Source organism: Acyrthosiphon pisum, chromosome A2 (genome assembly GCF_005508785.2).
Source record: "Acyrthosiphon pisum isolate AL4f chromosome A2, pea_aphid_22Mar2018_4r6ur, whole genome shotgun sequence".
In the NCBI taxonomy this organism is placed as follows: Eukaryota; Metazoa; Arthropoda; class Insecta; order Hemiptera; family Aphididae; genus Acyrthosiphon; species Acyrthosiphon pisum.
The window spans coordinates 117,619,793-117,642,590 of NC_042495.1; the positions used below are offsets into that span (position 1 = coordinate 117,619,793).

General features: G+C 30.4%; 2 protein-coding genes and 1 long non-coding RNA gene across 3 annotated transcripts; 1 reads left to right on the plus strand and 2 right to left on the minus strand.

Annotated features, from left to right (window-relative positions):
* The first annotated feature begins 2,794 nt into the window (after window positions 1–2,794).
* LOC100568497 lies at window positions 2,795–3,740 on the plus strand. Its single transcript, XM_003242346.2, has one exon. The coding sequence runs from the start codon at window positions 3,348–3,350 to the stop codon at window positions 3,738–3,740; it is 393 nt and encodes a 130-aa protein (XP_003242394.1). The 5' UTR covers window positions 2,795–3,347.
* A 12,097-nt stretch (window positions 3,741–15,837) lies between these two features.
* Window positions 15,838–16,573, minus strand: LOC100575848. Its single transcript, XM_003242343.4, has one exon. It carries the CDS (start codon window positions 16,356–16,358, stop codon window positions 15,975–15,977), a length of 384 nt encoding a protein of 127 aa, XP_003242391.1. The 5' UTR covers window positions 16,359–16,573; the 3' UTR covers window positions 15,838–15,974.
* A 4,314-nt stretch (window positions 16,574–20,887) lies between these two features.
* Window positions 20,888–22,310, minus strand: LOC100575479. The gene is made up of 2 exons (XR_510422.3): window positions 21,971–22,310; window positions 20,888–21,435 (listed from the first exon to the last, which is right to left on the minus strand). It is a non-coding gene; the product is annotated as an uncharacterized LOC100575479 (long non-coding RNA).
* Between the last annotated feature and the right edge of the window lie 488 nt (window positions 22,311–22,798).

Below are 22,798 nucleotides of genomic sequence, written 5' to 3' on the forward strand. Positions count from 1 at the left end.
TTTATTTTACTTATATTATTTTTGAGGGGGCTAAATTTTCTGTTTGTACGTTTTGAGAGGGCTAAGCCCCCTCAAGCCCCCCCAAATCTCCGTCTATGATGAACGCAGAGGTGTAACAAAAAATAGTATGTAGAGCTTTCGCGGGAAGGCAATTTCAGTCTTGGGGATAATCATTTTATAAGAAAAACGATTTTGAGCGGAGATGGTTTGTCATTTTGGATTTTTTATATTGTTATTCTTTATTATAGCCTGTTATTTGAATTAATATTAATATATTATTATTTTTTATTCGTTGCTATGGTGATAAACAAAGAGTTAGAAATTAAAATCCCATTTTTATCGGTTCTTTGTAATTTAATGTTTCCAAATGTATGATGTTTTTTTTTTATCAAGCTATTGATTATAAATGTATTTAAACAAAATTATATCGGATGATTTTCAAATTATTAATTGGACGGTTTTAAAGAGAAAGGGCTTAAGTCAATTTTGGACATTTTCAGTATATACATTAATTCAGTGTGAAATTTCAAGCCGCGTTGAATGGTACCACTGTAGATGCTATGTGAGAATTGGTTTACGAGATGAAATAGAATGCGTATGGTAATAAGTCGTTATACAGAATTTTTTTCATGAGAAAAGGCCTAAGTTACTAATTATAACTTATTTTAATGACAAAGGGCATAAGTCTTATAAAATTACATGCAATAGGTCTAAAGTCATGATGCGAAAGGGCATAAGTCTTATAAAATTACATGCACTAGGTCTTAAGTCATTATAATTTGAAGAAAATAAATAAAAACTAAAATATATTTAATAGTAAAATAACAAAACACTTATCAAACATGATTATGAATACAAAATTTAAAAACATTAAAAATTTACAAAGTTATAATGTTTTTTGTGTCTCCTGAAAAGTATCAATTTTTGACTTAAGCCCTTTCTCTTAAAAACCGTCCAATTATTCAGTGCGTCATATTCAGAGTACCAGAACTTAATTATATGTGACGTTCAGTACAGATCCACCAAACATGATATTTGTGCAGGTGTGCATGTTTTAAAAATAACATACTATTTGATAATTGATATCGTAATAAATCTTTGTGCAAAAAAAAATACTAAGGTAAAACAATAGGTACAGGAAAATAGGTATGGTTCATTTATATCAAATATACGTATGGTTTATAACAAGTAAACAAATTGTATAATATTTCAATTTAAAAATAACCTAGTTAAAATAAATTAAAACATAATATAATTTATTGACTTGTTATGTTGTTGTTCATAAAACAATATAGAAAAGTATAGTATGGATGGTTTTTTAAGAAGGTTTAATGTGATATAATATAGATACTTTATTGCTAAATAACATAAAAAAAATTTGTTTTATACTAAGATTACACAAAGTACCTATAAAATATAGTGATATTCATGAAATGGAAGTTCATACGATCTGAACGAACTTCACTATCTGGATATACAGTTCATGAAATTAGTGATTTCACCATGTTGATGCAACATACATATAAATTATTAGGATTATAGCCTGTAGATTAGACTTTTTAAACAATTTAAATAGGATTTTTAGTTCAATATTTTTTTTCATCTTTCTAAATGTTGTTTAGATTATTTTAAATAATCCCAAATATATATTTATTTAAATTTTTTTAAATTTTTCAAAAATTAAGTAGTCGCAGTTCAGCGTAAATATATTAATAAATTATAAATCAACCTGCTTTAATAAAATTCATTGCATTAAACCAACTTATAAATTCTACAAACTATTATAATGATAATATGAATGGCAAAGATCTTATAGTTTTAGGTTCAAATGTAAGGTCTATTTACATATTATTATATGTATACTACATATTTACATTATTTGAATTATGAAAATGTAAACCATTAAAAAGTGTAGGGACTGAAGAAAATCTAAGGGCTCGATTATCAAGATATTATAAAGGGATCATCGAATTAAACGACTTTTTAATTTATTTATTAAGGTACTTATAAAATGTACAATCAATTAACTCAAATTAATTAATAATTCAGACAGATAGAATTTTAAACACTATAGTGTCCCATATAACCATAGACTAATAGAAGTCTTTCTATGAGTCTATAGTAATAATTTACAGACTACATTACATAATACATATTATAAAGTGTCCCTTTATATTCATATTTTTGATTTATATACAACTCTGATGATATTTATGTTAATAATTTCATTTGGACATCAAATAATTTAAATTTAAATTTTTTATATCTCCTCTCTATGTTCTCGTAAAGTAAAATCATTTCCAAACATTTTGGATAATTTCTGTAATCGCGATTACAGAAATAAATATTTTTTAATATTTTAATTGTTTTTTGCTAATTTTATTTTTTTGTGATGATTTTATTTTATGAACTTTTTGCACATTGTTTTATTTTATGATCTTTAGTAATTATTTTATTTTGTGAACTTTTTACACATCTATTGTGAAGTTTGAAAGAGATGTGGTATAGGAATTGTACACTAACACTCATACGGGGTACTCGTTTGTATTGAAAACAAATCTAATCAAATTTATTCGGCGATTATACAGGTATACACATACCACCTATAGGTACCTATTTTCTATTATTGTACAAACAAATTTATATAAGTTTATAATTTATATACGAAAGTATCAATTTAAAATTTATATCTATTCTGCAGTTACCTACTAGTTTCCACATAAATTACTGCAGAATGTGAATTTATTATTTCTTAAAAGTCTTGCGTATCACCTTTAGTATTTGTCTGTAAGGAGGGTACATAAATGTATTTATATATTTGAAGGGGTCTTTTTACCTTCAGAAATCAATAATAAAATTGCAATTTTTCGTCATACATTTTAAATATATTGCTGTTGAAAGAATCACATCTGTAGGCTATTAATGCTTGGATTTTATGATATTTAAATGATATTATAGCGGTACTGGATGACTTTTGGCACACACTGTACGAAGGAAATTAAGCAATAAATCAGGTTGTTGTGATCGTTCGACAACCCATTGCATTACCCTAACAAATTTAGACCTGGCCAATTACACGATACCAGCAGACGTTTGGATATAAAAACGATATGCACACCGATCCAAATATCAGTCAATCAGCTGTATTACACTCTGTAGTCTGTACCTATATTATATACTATAATCGCGGCAGAAATACATACATCCACACACATACACACACATATATATAAATATACCAACTCATTAGACGAAAAAATTTCGAGTGGCGACTGCGAGAGATCCACCGAGAAGCAGCAGTTTTCGAAATATAGGATAATAACTCCACCACCAACACCAACAATAATATGTTTCTGTCGTACGCCGCCGTGGCCGTGTTTGCTTTTGCGATTCTGTTGAATATTTTCTACCTGTACTCACCCGTCGAATCAGCCGGAACCGGCTTTATGTACCCGTTGTGCGAGGATTGTCTGAAGTCGGAGTGCCACGTCAAAAGTCAAAGGCCTTGCATGACCAGATACGACCCTCAGTACAATTTCACATGTTACACGTGTGACCCCCAAGATGGCAACCAACAGTTCTATTCCGAAGATGAATGCAAGAAGGGCTGCACGGACGCGTTGAAAATGTGCATTTGTGACGCATCGTGTTACATGTGCATCGTAAAAGAAGGCGCCGATTTGAGTAAATACATGAAATGCACCGTACCAGAACAGGAGGAGCAACCAACGTGCGTGTAAGTTCCATATGGCACCACCAGCACGCCCGCCGTGAGATTATAATTAAAATAATATAATGATAATATATTTACATACTATTATCATTTTTGAATAATATTATTATATAATATATATAAGTACGCCACCGATCACCTCCGTGATGTAGGTATACTGATTGAATTGTCAGTCAATCAGCTATTAACGCACCAACGAATTATAATATCGTTTTTCTTATACTCTGCACCTATATAATACACTTATCTCTGCAGTAATTTACACACACACACACACACACACACACACACACACACACACACACACACACGCATGCGCGCGCGCATACATATTTACAAACTCATTCACTTAATCAACTTCGAGTCGCCACTACATGCGATACACTGAGTCACTGAGGAGCATATTTCGAAAAAACAAATATTGTACTGCATATACATTAAATAAATATATTATAATATATTTGTATACATTTTAAATTTCTTTAACAACAATATATTTCTGTCATATGCCGTCGCGCCAGTCTTCGCTTTCCCGAAACTGATGAATTTCTTCTACTTGCACTCGCCCATCGAATAGGTGGAAGTCGGTAATCTCTTCGAGGTGTGCCAGGAGTGTCTGGACTCAACTTTCCACACCGATAAAATAAAAGGCTGTACTACATCGAATACGACGAACAGTTCATATGTTTCCTGTGTGAACCCGAAAATGTCAACTAACAGCTGGTCTACTCCGAAGAGAAATGCAGGATTGGCTGCTGGGACGAGACGTTACGTGCGTAGTGACTATTCGTGTTACTTGTGAATTGCAGAAGAGGCACTCGATATAAGCAATTACAAGATTAAAACAATATTATGATAATATATTTTAAATTAACATTTTTGCTCTTAAAAAAAATATAATAACCCATTTACATAATAATAATATTATATAGTATATGAATTATAAATATACTTCCCATCATCACCGTGAAGTATTTAATAATTTTCCACGATTTTATTTCGCACAATATTCTTGTATAACAGTTATAGTCACTACCGCAGTGCGCCGTCGTCGTGCATAATATTATTATTATTATTCTGTGGCACTGTGGCAGTGGTGCGTAAACTATTTTTAAAACTACCCTCCCGATCGGTAATATCATAAATATTATAGTGTAGGCATGACTGTCATCCGTTTCTCGAAAATTTTTTCACTTTTGAACAAAAGAAACAATGAAAATACAAAAATTCTGTAAACCATATATTATTGTTATTCCATATTCGTTACGTTTTTATCTATTATTGTATCATTATTGTTATTATAGTATTAAATAAAATATATAGTTAAGATGATAAATGCTTGTAATATTATATTTAATATTATCTAATTGGTGCTCCTATATTTTTCCATATGTATTATTTAATCAATATTAAACAAATTACTCCATCGCGTATATATTTTGTGCTTTATTAATTTATTTTTTAGATGCTCTGAGCCACGTCGTATTCGAATGTTGTAAAGCTGCATATGGTCAGTATAACTTATAAGAATTAATCATTAAAAAATATTATTTGCTTATGATACATACAGAGTGATTCAATAAGCATTTTTTGGAATTGTTAAAACCATATTCTCAAATTCATTAGATTTTTTGCAACTACTATTCAAGCTTTTATACTGTAGATTATTTAACGAACATTTATACGTATCAATATGAAAAATTGAGTGAGTAGTTTTTTGTCAGGTATTTATAGCTTTGTGAAGGTACTAAGAATAATTTGGTTCACGATGTAAGGTTTGGAAGATATGAGACTATAACTTAAAATTTAAAAATGTTATTAATTAACATTAATCTATCAATAATTATTATAATTTTTAAAAATAGGTAGTCAAAGTGAAATAAATATTAGATCTGATATTACGATATATTTTATATTCCGAATTTGAATGAATTAATTATTAAAAGAAAATAATAGGGGTGAGCTAATGAAGAATGATGCCAATAACGACGCACATGATATTTCAATGATCGCCGTACGCTCAATGTTTATTGACTATAGTCAGTCCTATAATAGTTTAACTTCGTAGCGGATTCCACCGAGGAATCTGCAACCTGGTAACACGTACAATAGTACGACCTCTCTCTTCACTTTAGTGTGGGCAGTGTCAGTGGCGTGAATTGGGCTGAATTATTAGGGTTGCAATAAGTTTCTAGGTTGGACAGACTTTTTGACAGACCAAAAAAAAACCCCTCCCCCCTAAAATGTTTTATTTTATTCTATATTTCACATTACAAGTACATAAACTCAACAAAACTATTTTAACCTTAAAGGCTTAAACACATATTGTCATATTGTATCTAATGGTACCTAATTATACCTAACCGGAGCGAGTGACGAAGACATTATTATTATATGGTTTCTAGCCACCATGTAATAATTATGGTCATCCGTCACTCGCCCGACGTGTTCTCTGCGGTTTCCGTCGCCACCGACGCCCCTCTACGCGGCGGCCGCGAATCTCCTTATCCGCCCACGTGAAGTGACTGCGTGGTTTGCCGGTTTCACTTTCGGATCAAGCTCGCCGTCAATGATCCTCGCCTCAAACGAGCCCTCTGTCGGGATCACAATTTACTCCTCCTCCTCCCCGCACCACAGTTCAACCGTTCTGTTTAAGGATGCGTCTCCGGGCTGTAAGTACGTTTGGCTTGGAGGACAACTTTTCTGACACAAGGTGTGACCAATTGATCGACGATTGCGACCATCCGTCTATCTTTGTCCATATTCTCGGTGTCGGTGTCCAGTTGTAGGTGCAGGTCTCCGTAGCCAATTTCCATAGCTACAATGTCCTGGAGCACCGACTGGACGGACGCCTCGATTTGGCTTTCACTGGAATCTGACACCATTGCCGTGATTAGGTCTTCCAACACTTCCTCTATGGTGGTGTCGATGTTTTCGGAAAAGTTCGACATAATTGTGAGCAAATCAATTATTTTGATTTCCTGTAGAATATATACGTATTGTTTTGAAAGATTATTTTTATTTTTTATCATGTTGACGTTTTTATACCTTACACATAGGCGTGTCTACGGTGACAGCCTAGGGTGCCTGGGCTGCCCCTGCAATTTTTGAAAGGCGCCGGTCAACCGAGTTTTATCTTAAAGTATTATTTTAAATCGGAAGGGTCACAACATTTTTTTTTTTTTAAACTTGTTTTTTTGTTTATTTCGTTATAATTACCATTTACTTACAAAGATATGTTCAACAAAATTGGGTAAATAATATCTTTATTTAACATGTATTGTCAAATTGATTTCCTGACTGGCAATCGGAAAAACCTACTATACTAGGACTTGAGACAGACGACGACGGTACGGTACGCATCTAGGTATTATTGATATTATCGTTGCATTATGTTTTATTTGTAGCTAGGTGGTGTAGTCCAAGGCTGTAGATGAATAATATTTCTGAAGTTACTGTAGATTATTATTGTAAATAGATGATTCAGACTTTTTTTTTAATTATATAAATATTTCATTGTGGAGGGGGGGGGGCTTAAAAAATATGGCTTTGGGTGTATAGGGCTTTTTACGGTTCACCAATAAGGTAGCGCCAATCAATAGATAGGCCGCCTCTGTCGATGAAGTCTAGTCACGCCTATGACCTTACGCAAAGTTTCAAAAATGAAAAATTATTGAACGATTAGATATACTAATAAATTCTTTATTATGTATATTTATGTTACAAAATTAATATAGTTCGAGAAATGGTTCGACACGAATTAATATAAACTGATTCAAAATGTGTAATCGGACGTAGAATACACATCCAAACGAATATCTCCATGACAACAAAATGATATAATATTGTTCAAAATTGAAAATATACTATACGGCCAATTTATTTCCAAAGATATTACACATGTACATTTCAAAATTATTCATGTCAACATGAATACTTGTATTACAGAGGTAATGTAATAATATTGGAATACCTTTATATAGCTTTACTAACTGATCCCATGCACTGTGCACACCTTAATAAAGCACTTAAGCACCTTATTATTGCACGTCACAATAATTTATTTCTTATCACAAGAAAAAATTTTCATCCAAATCTTTGACGATTTAAAATAATATTATTACCTAGTTTACTCTAATATGGAATTAATATGAGAATAAATACCTATCTGGGTACTCAGTGGCGGATTTAGGTTTTTGTTTTGGGGGGAGGGGAAATGATTTTATCCAGTAGTCCTGCCTTTAAAGTTAGAGGTCTTGGATTTCGAAATGTTAAATATTTAAAACATTATAATTATTTTAATAAGTATATTAAATGTATAATTATTTATTTCTAATGATCAAATATTTACTAGATTCTAAAACTTTAATGTTTTCAATATTTATTTATTTTTATTCAAATAAATAGTTCCCTATATAAATCGAAATGTACCTAAACTTGTTGGTAATGTAAATGCCAATGGTATACCTTGTATAACTGTTGTAGCTGATCATAGGCGCAAATTCAACTTTTGGCTTGGGGGCTGAATATATTAAAGGCAAGCAGACCATTGCAATAAAGCATATTCAAATTGTATGTCTTAGGTTTTTTTTTAGGGGGGTTACGGCTAAGTTTGTGGGGAGACTTAGCACATTCAAGTCTAATACAATCCATTATACAATGACCCACTTGTAATCTACTGTACAGCAGAGCGATATCCACTTTTTTGCTTTTGGATCTTTTCAAAGATGTGTCGGCCAAGATTACTTAGGTAGTATAACTCAACCATCTGTTAGTCGTTGTATAACAAGGGTAGCTATATGCCTACATCCTTGTATAAAGTTTGTTTAAGTGATTTGGTCAGGTTTCCACAAAATGATGCTAAGAGAAAAGCAGTGGAGATTGGTTAAAATAATATATTATATATGTGTGGGTGTGTGTGTGCAATAGCGGTGAAATCATCTTTAAATTATATGAAACAAAACTACTTTTTAGTAACGACCACCCCCACCCAAATTATACAACAAAAACCGACACCCCCTCTGCCCCAAACCCCTAATCTATTTTTCGGTTGCATACTACTTTCTTCGACCCCGATAAATTTTTGGAAGCGGACAATTTCCCCCCGTTTTTTTTTTTGTTTTTTTTTTTAATTTTTAATTATTTACCTTCGAATATATAATTATTATTTTTAACACATATTTTTTAGCTTTTGTTCATATTTATTTATCTATTTTTTTTATAAAAACTATGCGTTAACTAAAAAGTCTTTAATCTTAATTTCAATAAAAAAATAACAAATAATATTTAAAACCTATTAACCTAACCTATTAACCTAACCTAACCTATTTAAAAGTTAAGTAAAAATATAGTTTTAAATAAAAGTAAAATAGTAGTATACTAATATTGAATAGATGGGTAACATTAAAATCTAAAATAAATTGTGTCCAAAACCCAGTCAATTACTAAGACTATTAAGATAACATTCTTATACAATCTTACATCGTCATGAGCATTGAATCAATATTTTATATCAAAACTGTTTAAAGCAGTTTAGTAGTGGTTTAGTGGTTAAAGTGGTTGTATACGTTTAAAATAAAAGTTTTAAATTTTTTTTTTTGTGGTCATGGATAAAATACAAATTCTTAAAACAGACAGAGGAGGTTTAAAAATTGTTTTTAAAGACTGTATGTATACAAAACAAAAAAATCTTGCCAATAACAAAATTAGATGGGAGTGTGTGGAAAAAAAAACTGTAAAGGTAGTGTAACAATACCGATCAAATGATTTTAAATGTATTGAAAAATATTGAACACAAGAACGATCCACCGTCTCCAGCGCAAATAGAAGTAGCAAAAGTCATGTTAAATATGAAAACTAAAGCCCAAGACAATTTTGATACTCCTTCCAGACTTTTTGCGACAGAAACGTCTAATTTATCAAACGAAGCAATGGTTTTATTAACAGAAGAAATGTCGGTCAAAATATCACTAAGAAGAATTCGTAATAAAAAGTATCCTTCTCTATGCCCTTTATCGGAATTAAAAATAAATGGTATTTGGGCTACTACGGGAGAGCCTGAACCAAAACCGTTTTTATTATGTGATAATGAAAATAATACCAATCGAATAATTGTTTTTGCGTCTCCCGAAGGAATGTCTGCGTTGTCAAAATCTGTCAAATGGTGTATGGATGGTACATTTTTTACTTGTCCTAAAGAATTTTATCAAGTATACATAATCCATGAATGTATTAAAAACACATCCGTTCCATGTGTTTATGCCTTATTACAAAGAAAAACTAAAGAAATCTACATTGAACTTTTATCAACACTTAGAAGTATGTTGTCTGAGTTGAAATTGAAAACTATAAGTATTGACTTTGAACAATCCACGATTCAAGCTATTGAATTAGTATTTGTTGACATTAATATTCAATGTTGTTATTATCATCTTTCTCAAAGTATTTGGCGTAAAGTTCAAAACATAGGATTAGCTACAAAATATAAGGAAAATCAAAATGTTCATCAAATAGTTGGCATGTTGAAATGTTTAGCTCTATTGCCTCTGAAATATGTTAAGAAAAGTATGTAATATTATATATTATGTTAATAATATTATTACCATTACTTCTATTATAATTTATAATATATGTTTTGTTATATTTATTGGTTAGGTATGTCTGTGCTGTATGATTTATCAAATGACCTCAATGATCCAGATATCGATGTACTATTGTTGTACTTTGATAGAACATACGTCAATGGAACGTACAAAAGAACTACTACAAAATCAAATGGTTTGTCATTATGGCGGTCTTCACCGATATTTCCACCTTATTTATGGAATGTACATAATGCTACAAAGAAAAATACAGGTAGAACTAATAATATAAGTGAAGGTTTCAATAAAAAATTTAAAAGTTTGATAAGAACTCAGCATCCAAATATTTGGATGTTCATTGAAGCTCTCCAGAGATCAGATTCATTAGCAAATATTAAATTTTCAAACAAGTACAGTTTTTACAAAAAAAATAAAATAAATATGAAAAAAGACTAAAAAATATGTGTTTAGAAATAAAAAATGAATCACAAATAAAGAATTTTTTACAAACTGTTTCATTTTTATGCCGAAATTTTTAGTATTAGTTATTCATTATATTTTGTTTATACAATCTTTTTTATTTTTATGTCGACATTTTTAGTATTAATTATTTATTATATTTTGTTTATACAATCTTTTTTATTTTTACGTCGGATTTTTTGGCCAGCTAAACTTAACTTACTTAACTTGTTTTAAATATTATTTATTATTTTTTTATTGAAATTAAGATTAAAGACTTTTTAGTTAACGTACAGTTTTTACAAAAATAAAAAAATAAATATTTATTTATTTATTTATTTATTAATTAATTTACGCCAGTCGGCATTTACATATATGGTAATATAAACAGTTAGTAAAAATGATCTTATAAATGTAAAAATAATTGATAACAAAAATAATAATATTAAATTTAAATGTACTAACAACTTAACAATAAACATAAAAGATAAATTACTAGGAAGTGAACAGCATTCTAATTATGAGCGTGGCAATAAAACTAATATATGAAGAAATTATTTTGTATAATATAGAATTTTGTTTTAGGTGGTGTTAAGGAGGCGGAGCATTCTATGTATAGGATGGTTGTGGTTGTAGTTTGTACGGTGAGAGGGGACGTAATATAAGGAGTGGATTCTGGTTGGATAGGCAGGAATACGAAAAGAAATGGAAGAAAGTAGGTCGGGGGAATCAATAGAGCCATTAAGTAAAGCTGAGATGAAGTCTGCATCAAAACGACGAGAGGAGAGAGTAGAGACATTTAAGGATGACCTATAAATATGAACAAAAGATAAAAAATATGTGTACCTATATTAAAATAATTTTAATTTTAAATTATAATTTTATAGTCGAAGGTAAATAATTAAAAATAAAAAAAAAAACGGGGGAAATTGTCCGCATACAAAAATTTATCGGGGGGGGGGGGGGGGGGAAATGTCCTACTACGCCGAAAACAGCCGGGCGGAGAATGTCCGGATACCACTTTCTTCGTCCCCAAAAAAGGTAAAGCTCACTCCGCCCCTGTCGCCAACCACTGTGTGTGTGTATATATAAGTTAATTTAAATAACTAATTAATTGGAATGTATATTTTCGTTTTTATATTTAGTGATTTAATGGTGGTTCCGGGTATTATAGGGTGTATTGATGGAACACAAGTATCTATTGCAACGCCATTTCCTTCAGATAATGAAGAGGCGTATAAGAATCATCATGGATATCATTCTATCAATTGTCAATTGGTAATTAGTATTTACAATTAATGTATTTTAAATATATAAATAAATATATTGGTACTTAATTGGTTGGAATATCCATAAATGAATTACCTCGTGTGTATAAGTGATTCTAAAATACTAATATAACATTTTTAGATTTGTGATAATCAGTTGAGAATTATTATGAATGTCTTATGTTTTCCTGGCTCTGTGCATACTGAAATGAATAGGTTGCACACACAAAGAATAGGAAAATATTTTCTACTTGGTAAAAATTATACAAGAATACAAAATAGTAACCAGTCTGTATCCCATTATTACAGAATGCTTTTGAATACTATTATTGACTACAGATATACAAGCTTGTAGCCTTGTAACTAATTTTGTATACTTTTTTATGGAATACCGGCGCAGGAGTATCTGACTGAAACTTGCCACAAACAATTTCATAGGCATAACGGCGTGTACTTCTGTTCCACGTGTAATTCCGAAAATGCAGCCAAAAGTTCTACACTGAAGCCGAATGCAAGAGCCAATGAACGGACCCGAGAAAGTCGTGCATTTGTGCCGACGCGTGTTACGTGCGTGGCCCAAATGTGGGCATGGCTAATTCAAGGAAATGCATAATACCAACCGTTGATGAACTGAACAAGTGCAAGTAAGGTGCAAAGGTTCCGTACGACCAGTGTTGGGAATTATCTAGGAAAAAATTATTTTTTAGATTCTAAGCGGAGCGAGGACGCTATTATTTTACAATGGTGTTTATTTTTTTTTATTATTTTTTTTTTATATATCCTGTATACAAAATTTCTACCAGAAGGAGTGTTTCGATTTCAACATATAGTATCTTATCTTTTAGAAAATTGGATGGAGATGGTACTTTAGAGTGGTCATTTTTCAATTTTCTCAATAGTTATTAAATGCCACGAGAAAAACCACCGAAAAATTACGAAAAAACGCTAAAAATGAGATTTTAATTTCTAACGCTTTGTTTATCACCATAGAAAAGAATAAAAAATTATAATATTATAATTTTTATTTAGTTATTATGATATCCACCTTAATTATAATATTAATTCAACTCATATGATAAAATAAATAATAACAATATAAAATATTCAGACTGACAAACCGTCTCCGCTCAGAATCGTTTTTCGTATACAATGATATTATATCATTGAATTCAAGTCTAATACAATCCATTATACAATGAGTAATGACCCACTTGTAATCTACTGTACAGCAGAGCGACATCCACTTACCTGAATTTTTTACTTTTATTTATATTCTTAGATTATTATTATATAAGTTATAGTTTGTAACAATCTTACTTATTACCTCGTGGTTGGACGTTAGAATTAAACGTTGAATATTGGAACACAAAATGCGAATATCCAGCAACGAGCTTGTGGAGAAAACGATGACAGCAATGAACTGTTATAATAAATTATTACCTCCTGCATATATTCATATTAAATACTACGGTGGTTAAGAACCGCGGCGACGGCAAACCTTGATCCCTATTGACTATTCGCATTTAGGAAGAAAAAACTGTCGTTCGATCGTTTAGAAAATCCAATCGATGTAAATACACGTTTGTGTTTATTACAAGTCCTAAAGGACCGCGGTCGAAGATTGTGTCGAGTCGCAAACCCTTATACTATTGTCCTTGTCACATGCATGTCAATCATGACTCGCGTCTGATTCTTTGAACTATTATGGCGGTTGGTGTTTAATGACTAATAGCTGGTACCTCGCATCGATCTATTCGTGTGCATTGCCATTCTCGTTATCCGTCGATGGTCTACAAAATATATACCTACATATTATTATAATTTATAATGTTATATCAACAGCTCAGCGGTCTTTAATTATACAAAACATTGCAACACGAAAACATAAAGAAAGCATACAACGTAAAGAAAAATTTAAACAAAGCTTTTACTCGTCAACACCTACATCTAGTAATAGTAAGTCCGTTTTTTATACTGACCTTTGTTTTGCACTAATTCGTTCAGATATACCATTATTTAAATTACAAAATATTGATTTCAAAATGTTTTTGGAAAAATATACCAGTCAAAATATTCCAGATGAAAGCACTATGCGAAAAAACTATATTCGAGATATTTATCTTGAAAAACTTTCTTCAATTCGAGGTGAGATTCAAGATGGGCCCATTTGGGTGTCCATCGATGAAACGACAGACGTAGAGGGGAGGTACATTGGGAATGTAGTTATAGGCAAATTATGCGATGAGCCTATACTAATTCAATACTACTTAACTGTGAAAAACTTGAAAAATCAAATCATCAGACAATAGCAAAACTGTTTAATGAATCTATGAGTTTACTCTGGCCAAGTGGAGTAAAACACGAAAATGTACTTTTGTTCGTTAGTGATGCAGATCCTTATATGGTGAAGGCAGGGAAAGCGTTAAATATTTTTTATCCAATACTAATACATCTTACATGTTTAGCGCATGGTTGAAGAAAGAGGAGATGTTGTAAAAAAGAAAATTCATGCAGTTACAGACAAAAATCCAGGCTATATTGATTTTAAAACAATCAATGACATAATGAGTGGCAGACACACTTCTAAAAATTTGGAATTATCGCCTTCTGATATTATGCGCTTCAAATATGCTCCAATTACATCGGTTGATGTGGAACGATCATTTAGCCGTTTTAAAAATATTTTGAGACCTAATAGGCGACATTTAACATTTGAAAATTTAAAAGAAATTGTAATAATTCAATGCAACAAATCATTTTCATAATTTAATAATTTTAATAATTTTAATAATTTTAATTGTATTTTTTTTTAAAATTTAATTACATTTTTTTCTCACATATTTGGATGTTTTTAGCACATATTTTATGAACTATACTTCCATATATATGTACATATTTTTGTATTTTTATTACATATAAATCCGTTCCCTAGTGATACCAAATTTATTTACAAGAAACGAAATTAAGGTTAGCCAATGTAATATCATAAGCTGTTTTCATAACTAGATTTATTTACAGAAAACAGTAGATAAAATCAAATATTTTATCTCATAAATTAAATTAGATTTATTCTTATAATAAGATATTTTTAGTGATTGCTTGCACCTATACAAGTTGATTCTTTTATCGTTGAACACTCATTATTTCGAAAAATATTGACTTTTTTGAATTGATGAAATAATACATAGAATGATTTAGGTGCACTGTTTAATTTTTTTTGTATTGCATATGGCATGGTATTGGTGTACAAAATAAAAAGTAAAAAGTAATAAACATAAAATAAAATAAAATAAAAGTAATAACGGATTAGTACCTAGATATAAATAAAATAAATAAATAAACAAGCTGAAATGTAACAGTTATAAAATGCCGATTACATAATATAATATTACGAACATTTATAACCGTAACTATTAATTGTCATGTAAAATAAAATAGGTAATACAAATAATACATTAGATAAAATTGCAAAGAGTGTGGAATAACAATAATATAGTTTAGAGCAATTTGTATTTTTGTTGTTTTTTTTTCACACAAGCGAACATATTTTTGAGAACATTTTGACATTCATACCTATATAAATTTATAATATTACCAAGCGGGAGCATAGTTTTAAAAAAAGTCTATGCACCACTGCTGTGGCAAAATAATAAAATTATGCAAGAAGACGGTTTGCGGCGTGGATGGGGGGGGGGAGGCTATACCTATGTTATACAAAAATATTATAGGAAGTAAAACCGTTAAAACAATATTAAATTCTTCACGGTGGTGATTGGATGTCTATATTATAACTATAAAATATTATTCCAATATAATGGGGTATTATTTTTTTAAGAACAATAATAACTATTGAAAATATATTATGTATCATAATAGCTATTATTTTAATTATACCTAATCTCACAACGGCGTGCTGATGGTGCCGTACAGAACTTACTTGCACGTTACGTTCAGTTCCTCCTTGGTTAGCAAATTGCATTTCTCTAAATTAGCATTTCCTATGTCCTCATTTGCGATGCACACGAAACACGCATCGGTACAAACGCACGACATATTCTTCTTGTCCGTGCAACCCTTATTGCATTCGTCTTCGGAGTAGAACTGTTGGTTGCCATTTTCGGGATCACACGTGAAACAAAAGTACCCACCGTCGGATCTGGAAATGCACGGCCTGCACAAATCATGGTGGCAAATGTCATCCAGACACTCCTGGCACGTATCGTAAATCATGCCGTTTATCGCCATTTCGATGGGCGAGTACAGGAAGAAGAAATTCAAAAGTATCGTGAAAGGCACGGTAGCGTACGACAGAAACATAATATTGTTGTTATTATCTTAACCAATATAATATGCGGTATGATATATGTTATTTAGGAATATGCTCTTTGGTCGATCACTTGCAGTGGCCACTCGAAGTTGTTCCGTGAATGAGTATAATATATTTTATTTGTGTATATATAAGCTACTGCAGCAATAAGTATATTATATTAAAGGTGCAGAGTGTACGGTAAGCGATATTATAATGATGATTATAATATTCGTTTATGCGTTAATATAACTGAATGACTGGTATTTCAATCGGTGTGCATATCGTTTTACACCCTGCAAACGGCTGCCGGTTAAGTGGTCGTGGCATCGTGTAATTGGTGGGGTATAAATGTGGTAGGGTTACCAATAGGCAGTCGAATGATCAAGACTAACTTACTACAGTATTTAACTTCCGTCGTACAGTATGTGCCAAAAGTCCCTTATCGCTCTAAACTGGGATATAATAGTTGGATACCTATGATCAAATAGTTAATTATAATATGACGAATCTGCTAGCCAGATTTATGTTGTCGTGTCTGATTTCAGTAATATTTATGACTGCGATCTGTGAGTAGTAGTAATTTGGGTGTTCTGAGGCACTTTTTACGGGGAGATGAAAAAAGTTCAAGGGGGAAAGTCTGCCTTGCAGCACATTCGATTACCGTATAGCTAAAAATTCTAATATGTATGGTTGGGTGTTCTGAGGCACTTTTTACGGGGAGATGAAAAAAGCTTAACCAGGAATGTATTCCTAACAGTGAAACCAATCTCCCTGTAATTTTATAGAAAAAAAATTGTTTATATTAGAATTCTCTATACACGATAAAAATTTGAAAATAACTTGACTCTTTTTGAGCTGCTTACGGACATTGTCATTTTTCAATTATTTTAATTTTTTTTTCTATAAATATCAATAAAATTTTATTTGTTTGGTAAAAATGCGTGAAAATTTAATGCAAGGCTCCTGATATATTGTTACAATAGTAATTATAAAATATTAAAAATACATAGGCACACATTTTTTTTATAAGCATTTGAAGTTGAAATTTTGACAAAATTTATCAAATTTAAAATTGAATAATTATTTTGTAATTAAAAATTTATAAAATGTTCAACTTTTATATCTAAGGATTGAAAATTTAAAACAAGATTTAACGTAAATATTTGATTCTGTTACCAAAAATTCTAAGAAATATATAAGCACAGTTTATTTTTATAGTCATTTTAAGTTCAAATTTGGACGAAATTACATATTAAAAAACCTGGAATAACTATTTTAGTTATTTTGTTGTGATTGTATAATATTACTTGTGGGTACTTGAAACTTCTAAAGTATACTATTATATATCTATGATAGTACCACGGTTTGTTGTTGATCGCGTTACCTAATGGATACTGTGATATGATTAATTTGGAATTTATTATTGGTACCTATTATAGGTCAATTTTTTTTTAATACTATAGATAAGTATACCTACAATAGGTATGTCTAATACCTAGACTGACAAACCGTCTCCGCTCAGAATCGTTTTTCTTATACAGTGATATTATATCATTGAATTCAAATTTAATACTATCCATTATACAGTGACCCACTTGTAACCTACTGTACAGCAGAGCGACATCCACTTACCCACCTTTTTTTTTTATTTGACTACCAAAATATTTACTAGAAATAATTTATATAGCAAAACAACGTTTGCAGGGTCAGCTAGTAACAATATAAAATATCTAGACTGACAAACCGTTTCCGCTCAGAATCGTTTTTCTTATACAATGATATGATATCATTGAAATCGAAATTAAATTCAAATTTAATACTATCTATTATACACATAGGCGCAATTTCAACATTTGACTTGGGGGGGCTGAATATATTAAAGGCAAGCAGACTATTACAATATATAGCATATTAAAATTGTATGTCCTAGGTTTTTAGGAGAGCTACGGCAAAGTTTGGGGGGATTAGCAACCCCCAATCTCCCCACCAATTTGCGCCTATGATTATACAGTGACCCACTTGTAACCTACTGTACAGCAGAGCGACATCCACTTACCTGCTTTTTTACTTTTGAGCCTCCAAAATACTGAAATTGAAAATTGAAGAATTATTTCAACTACTTATCGTGGACACACATACACACAGTGCCGCAACTATGGGCCTCGCAATGTATGTATGGGGGGCCTCGGATTTTACCATTAAAAAACATAATATTATGATAAAACAATTGTAAAATCAAACATAAGAATTCAATTATTTTGAATTTTGTGTTTTCGTGTATTATAAATATTAAGTATATAGGTCCTCTTTCATTTCTCAAAAAAAAATGGAAAAACGGGAATTTTTCCGCAAAATCGATTTTGGTTTTTGGTGTAGGTACCTAACTCTAAAAAAAATGACTGTAGATACATGCAATTTTTACTGAATGTGTATATTACTGTTTTCTATACACCATAACATTTTCAAAATTGTTTGACTTATTTTGAGCTGTTTACGGACTTTTTCAGTTTCCAATTTTTTTAGTTTCTTATTCTATAAATATCAATACAATTTGTTGAGTAAAAATTAAAAAGCTTGAAAATTTAATTAAGACAGACGAAAAAAAAATTTTTTAATCTTTTATATTGACAAAATACGTGAAATTCACGAAAATGTGCAAATTGTTTTGAGTTAGAAATTCATAAAAAATTTTCTATTTAAATCTAACATTTAAAAATGTAATACAAGATTCCTCATAAGTTTATCAACCATTCGTGGGCTCAGAACCAAAAGGTGCTATCTCAAAATATCAAATTGTTCAGGAGAGCCATTTTAAACTATTTTCAACTAAAACTGCATTATCTTTTTTCGTAATGAATGATTTTTAAATGATTAGTACATCTAAAAAATTCACAAAGTTGTTCTGAAGTTAACACTAGCAATTTATTTTTTCTTAAGATCAAAATGTAACGTAAGAAAAACAAAAATGTAAAAAATTTCCGTTAAGAACCAAAAAGTTCTTCAGATAGAACCTTTTGGTTGTTAATATTTTTTTTTTTCACTTAGTTAGAACTTCTTGGTTTTGAATTAAATGTATGTTTTCACTATGATGTTACCAACCTCAAAATAATAAATAATGACATGTAATTGGCTTTTCACTTGAGTATAATAGATACCTAACCTAACCTATATACATGACCGTACCTGTAGAAGGGGTTAAAAGTACCCCCCCCCCCAAAAAAAAAAAAAAAAATAAAATTAATATTCAATTAATTAAACATTAAGGTTATAACTTATAAGATTCTGATTTTCATATTTTTCATTAGGGTTTCGTAACCCTGATGACAACATATTTTTTTTTCTATTATAATGATAATAATTGACAAGATCTCGGATCAGAATGTTGAGGCATCCCGTTAAAATAAAGACAAAATAAAAATAATATTTACTAAGGACTAAGGTAAATGTACCGTATATTTATTAAAATTATTTATAGAAATCTTTGTTTTGTTGATAAAAATGTACAATAATTAATAATATTGTACCATCATATTATTATTGTATGGTTGATACAGTGAATATGAGATAGTACTTTTTGGTTATCACTAATTTATTTTATCTTATAGATAGAACCTTTTGGTTTTAACACTATTCTCAAGAACCAAAAGGTGCTATCTAGATCGCTATCAAATAACAAAAGTGTAAATTTGATCGATTTAGCACCTTTTAGTTCTGGATAACTCCTTAAATAATGAACTTAAAAAGTTGGATGTGAGTTTGGATTATAGACCATTGACCAATAAACCCATTTATATCAAAAAGTGGATTTTCGAAAAAATCGATTTAGCACCTTTTGGTTCTGAGCCCACGCATTATCAAAAACAAAAAGGCGGGTAAGTCGTGGATGTCGCTCTGCTGTACAGTAGGTTACAAGTGGGTTACTGTAATGGATGGAATTAAATTTGAATCCAATGATATTATATCATTGTATACGAAAAACGATTCTGAACGGAGATGATTTGTCAGTCTAGGATATATTATTTTTAAATATTGTAATATATTCTATTTTGAAACAAGTATTTTATTTTTCAATTGGGACGTATGGTTAATCAATATTTCCAAAATCATTGCATGCATGTAGTTATCATAATATCTTATATTATTATAGATATACCAGCTGGTATACCCATAGACTTAGAGAAATAGACGGAACATTAGTCCCGATGACTGGGAGGCGTGGTGGTGCCAAACGGATTAAGAGAGACAGCATAATTTTTATCATAAGAGTGAGCGAATTGGCCTCTGCTCCGAGGACAGCCATTTAGAGCGTTCGTTCAATTTTATTATATTCTAAACATCGAGGTATATAAACTATACTAAGGCACTATAAGTATGAGTATGTGCATCCGCCATTTTGGTTGCAATATATTACCTGATAACAATAGTTTTGTATTTTGTCTATCAAAATTAAATTGTTTAAATAATATATTATTCATTATTCTCCGACTTTTATTTGACACAAATTCACAATGTCGTGTTCTGAAATTAAATAACAAAGTTAAACCAATTCATTGTTTTTATTTTATAGAATATAATATTTGTTTTTTATTTCATACAGAATGTTTTCTTTTTAAAAATAAATAAATTGTTACAATTGCTTAATTTTAAATATGTAAATAACATTATTAAATAAAAACTATTATTTGAAGAATTTGAATTATTATAACAATTTTAAAATATCAATAGGTTATTTTTTAAATAAAATACAATAATTTGAGTCTGAACAAAAAAATTAATTCAGAGATATACTTTTAAAAAGTACTTTTGTTACAATTGCGTTAATTTAAATAAATTATAATGAAATTACTACAGAATTACTGCAAGAGTAATTTAGTTACAGTAATTTGTAATTTGCATAACTTTACTATCCAAAAAAAACAGTAATCTAGCTTTGGTCACCCAACTTCACACCTTTTGATTATTGAAATAGTTTAGTAAAAGATCCATATTGTTTTTTCCAAAATTCAGCTTTTCAATTTCTAATTTTAAATTAGCTATTTCTTGCTCAGCTTTCTGTTTGAAATTATTGCAGTCATGATTGTTTTTCTACAAAAATTAAACAAAAATTATGTAGCATGGAAATCAGATACAAAAGTTATTATTCGTAGAATAGTTAATTTTCAATTGATAAACTAAATTAATGAATTAATAGTCATTAGTCATTACTCGAGAGGATGTCATACCCGAGGATGTGTTTTCCTAAATGAAAGAATCTGTGATTATCTGTGTTTGTCTCTCATTGGGTTTTTACGATATTTTAATTTTTAAGTGAATTATGTGCATTTTCTAATATTCATATTTTACATACTCATATTCACTTCAAAATTATAATATCGTAAAAACCCAACGAGAGAACACAGATATTATTCTTACATTTAAAATTGGAATTGCAGGAAGTAAATTTTGATACATTATGCATTGGTAAGACAGAGACAACACATGTGGGTATGACATACTCTTAATACTCATAGTCTACGGCAGCTTGGTAGATGATTTAGTATAAGCTATTATGTTGAATATATTTAATGTGTATTAATGATTATTTCTTGGTTTGTCGATTTTCATAGTCAATTTTACATACCTTTTTAGGATCATTATCCAATACATTCTTGGGTGATATATTGTCATCTGCAGCAATGATTTTATTTTCTTTAATCTGCATTGAATCGTCAGATGTAGACAAATGAGCCATAATATATTAATGCTGGTCAAATATATAAATTAGTTACCTACTGCTCAGTACTTTTACGATCTTTAGTTAAGTATAGTATGAACCAAAGAAACATTTAAGCATAGACTAGAATACTAGATGATGACAAAATATTTTATGAAGATATGATAATGGGTTATCTGAAATCTTTTGCAACCAAAATGGCGGATGCACATACCTGCTATTATAGTGCTCTAACTATACTGGAGCGCGCACTCGTTATCAAAAAACGAGCCGACGCGTTCGAACGATTCCCCCACCACTGCAGGGCAAAAGATTACCACACGCCAGCCACTACGTAATATGTTCTCATGGCTCTGAACCACGGTCTTAGATTATTAGGTCTGGCAACTAATCCCCGAATATGAAGCTCTTATTGACGGGTCCCGCTCTGGTGGCGCTATCTACCGGCCAAGTACCAAAATATTATTATTTCGATGATTGTCGACTTAAAAAATTTAATTAAGACTGTGGGCTTAACGATCCATTGAATATTATCGGCATTATTTTGCTCATAGTAAAAATCTATGAGCCTATGACTGTAAAATACCGCCAAAATATACAGACCCATGTTATTGGCACATTGTCCTTATAAAGGTCTACAAGTAGTGACTACTTAAGTACCAAAGTACTAACTATTATTATTATTATTTTTAGGTGTTTTTATATTTTTATACTTTTAAATAATAATTACTATTA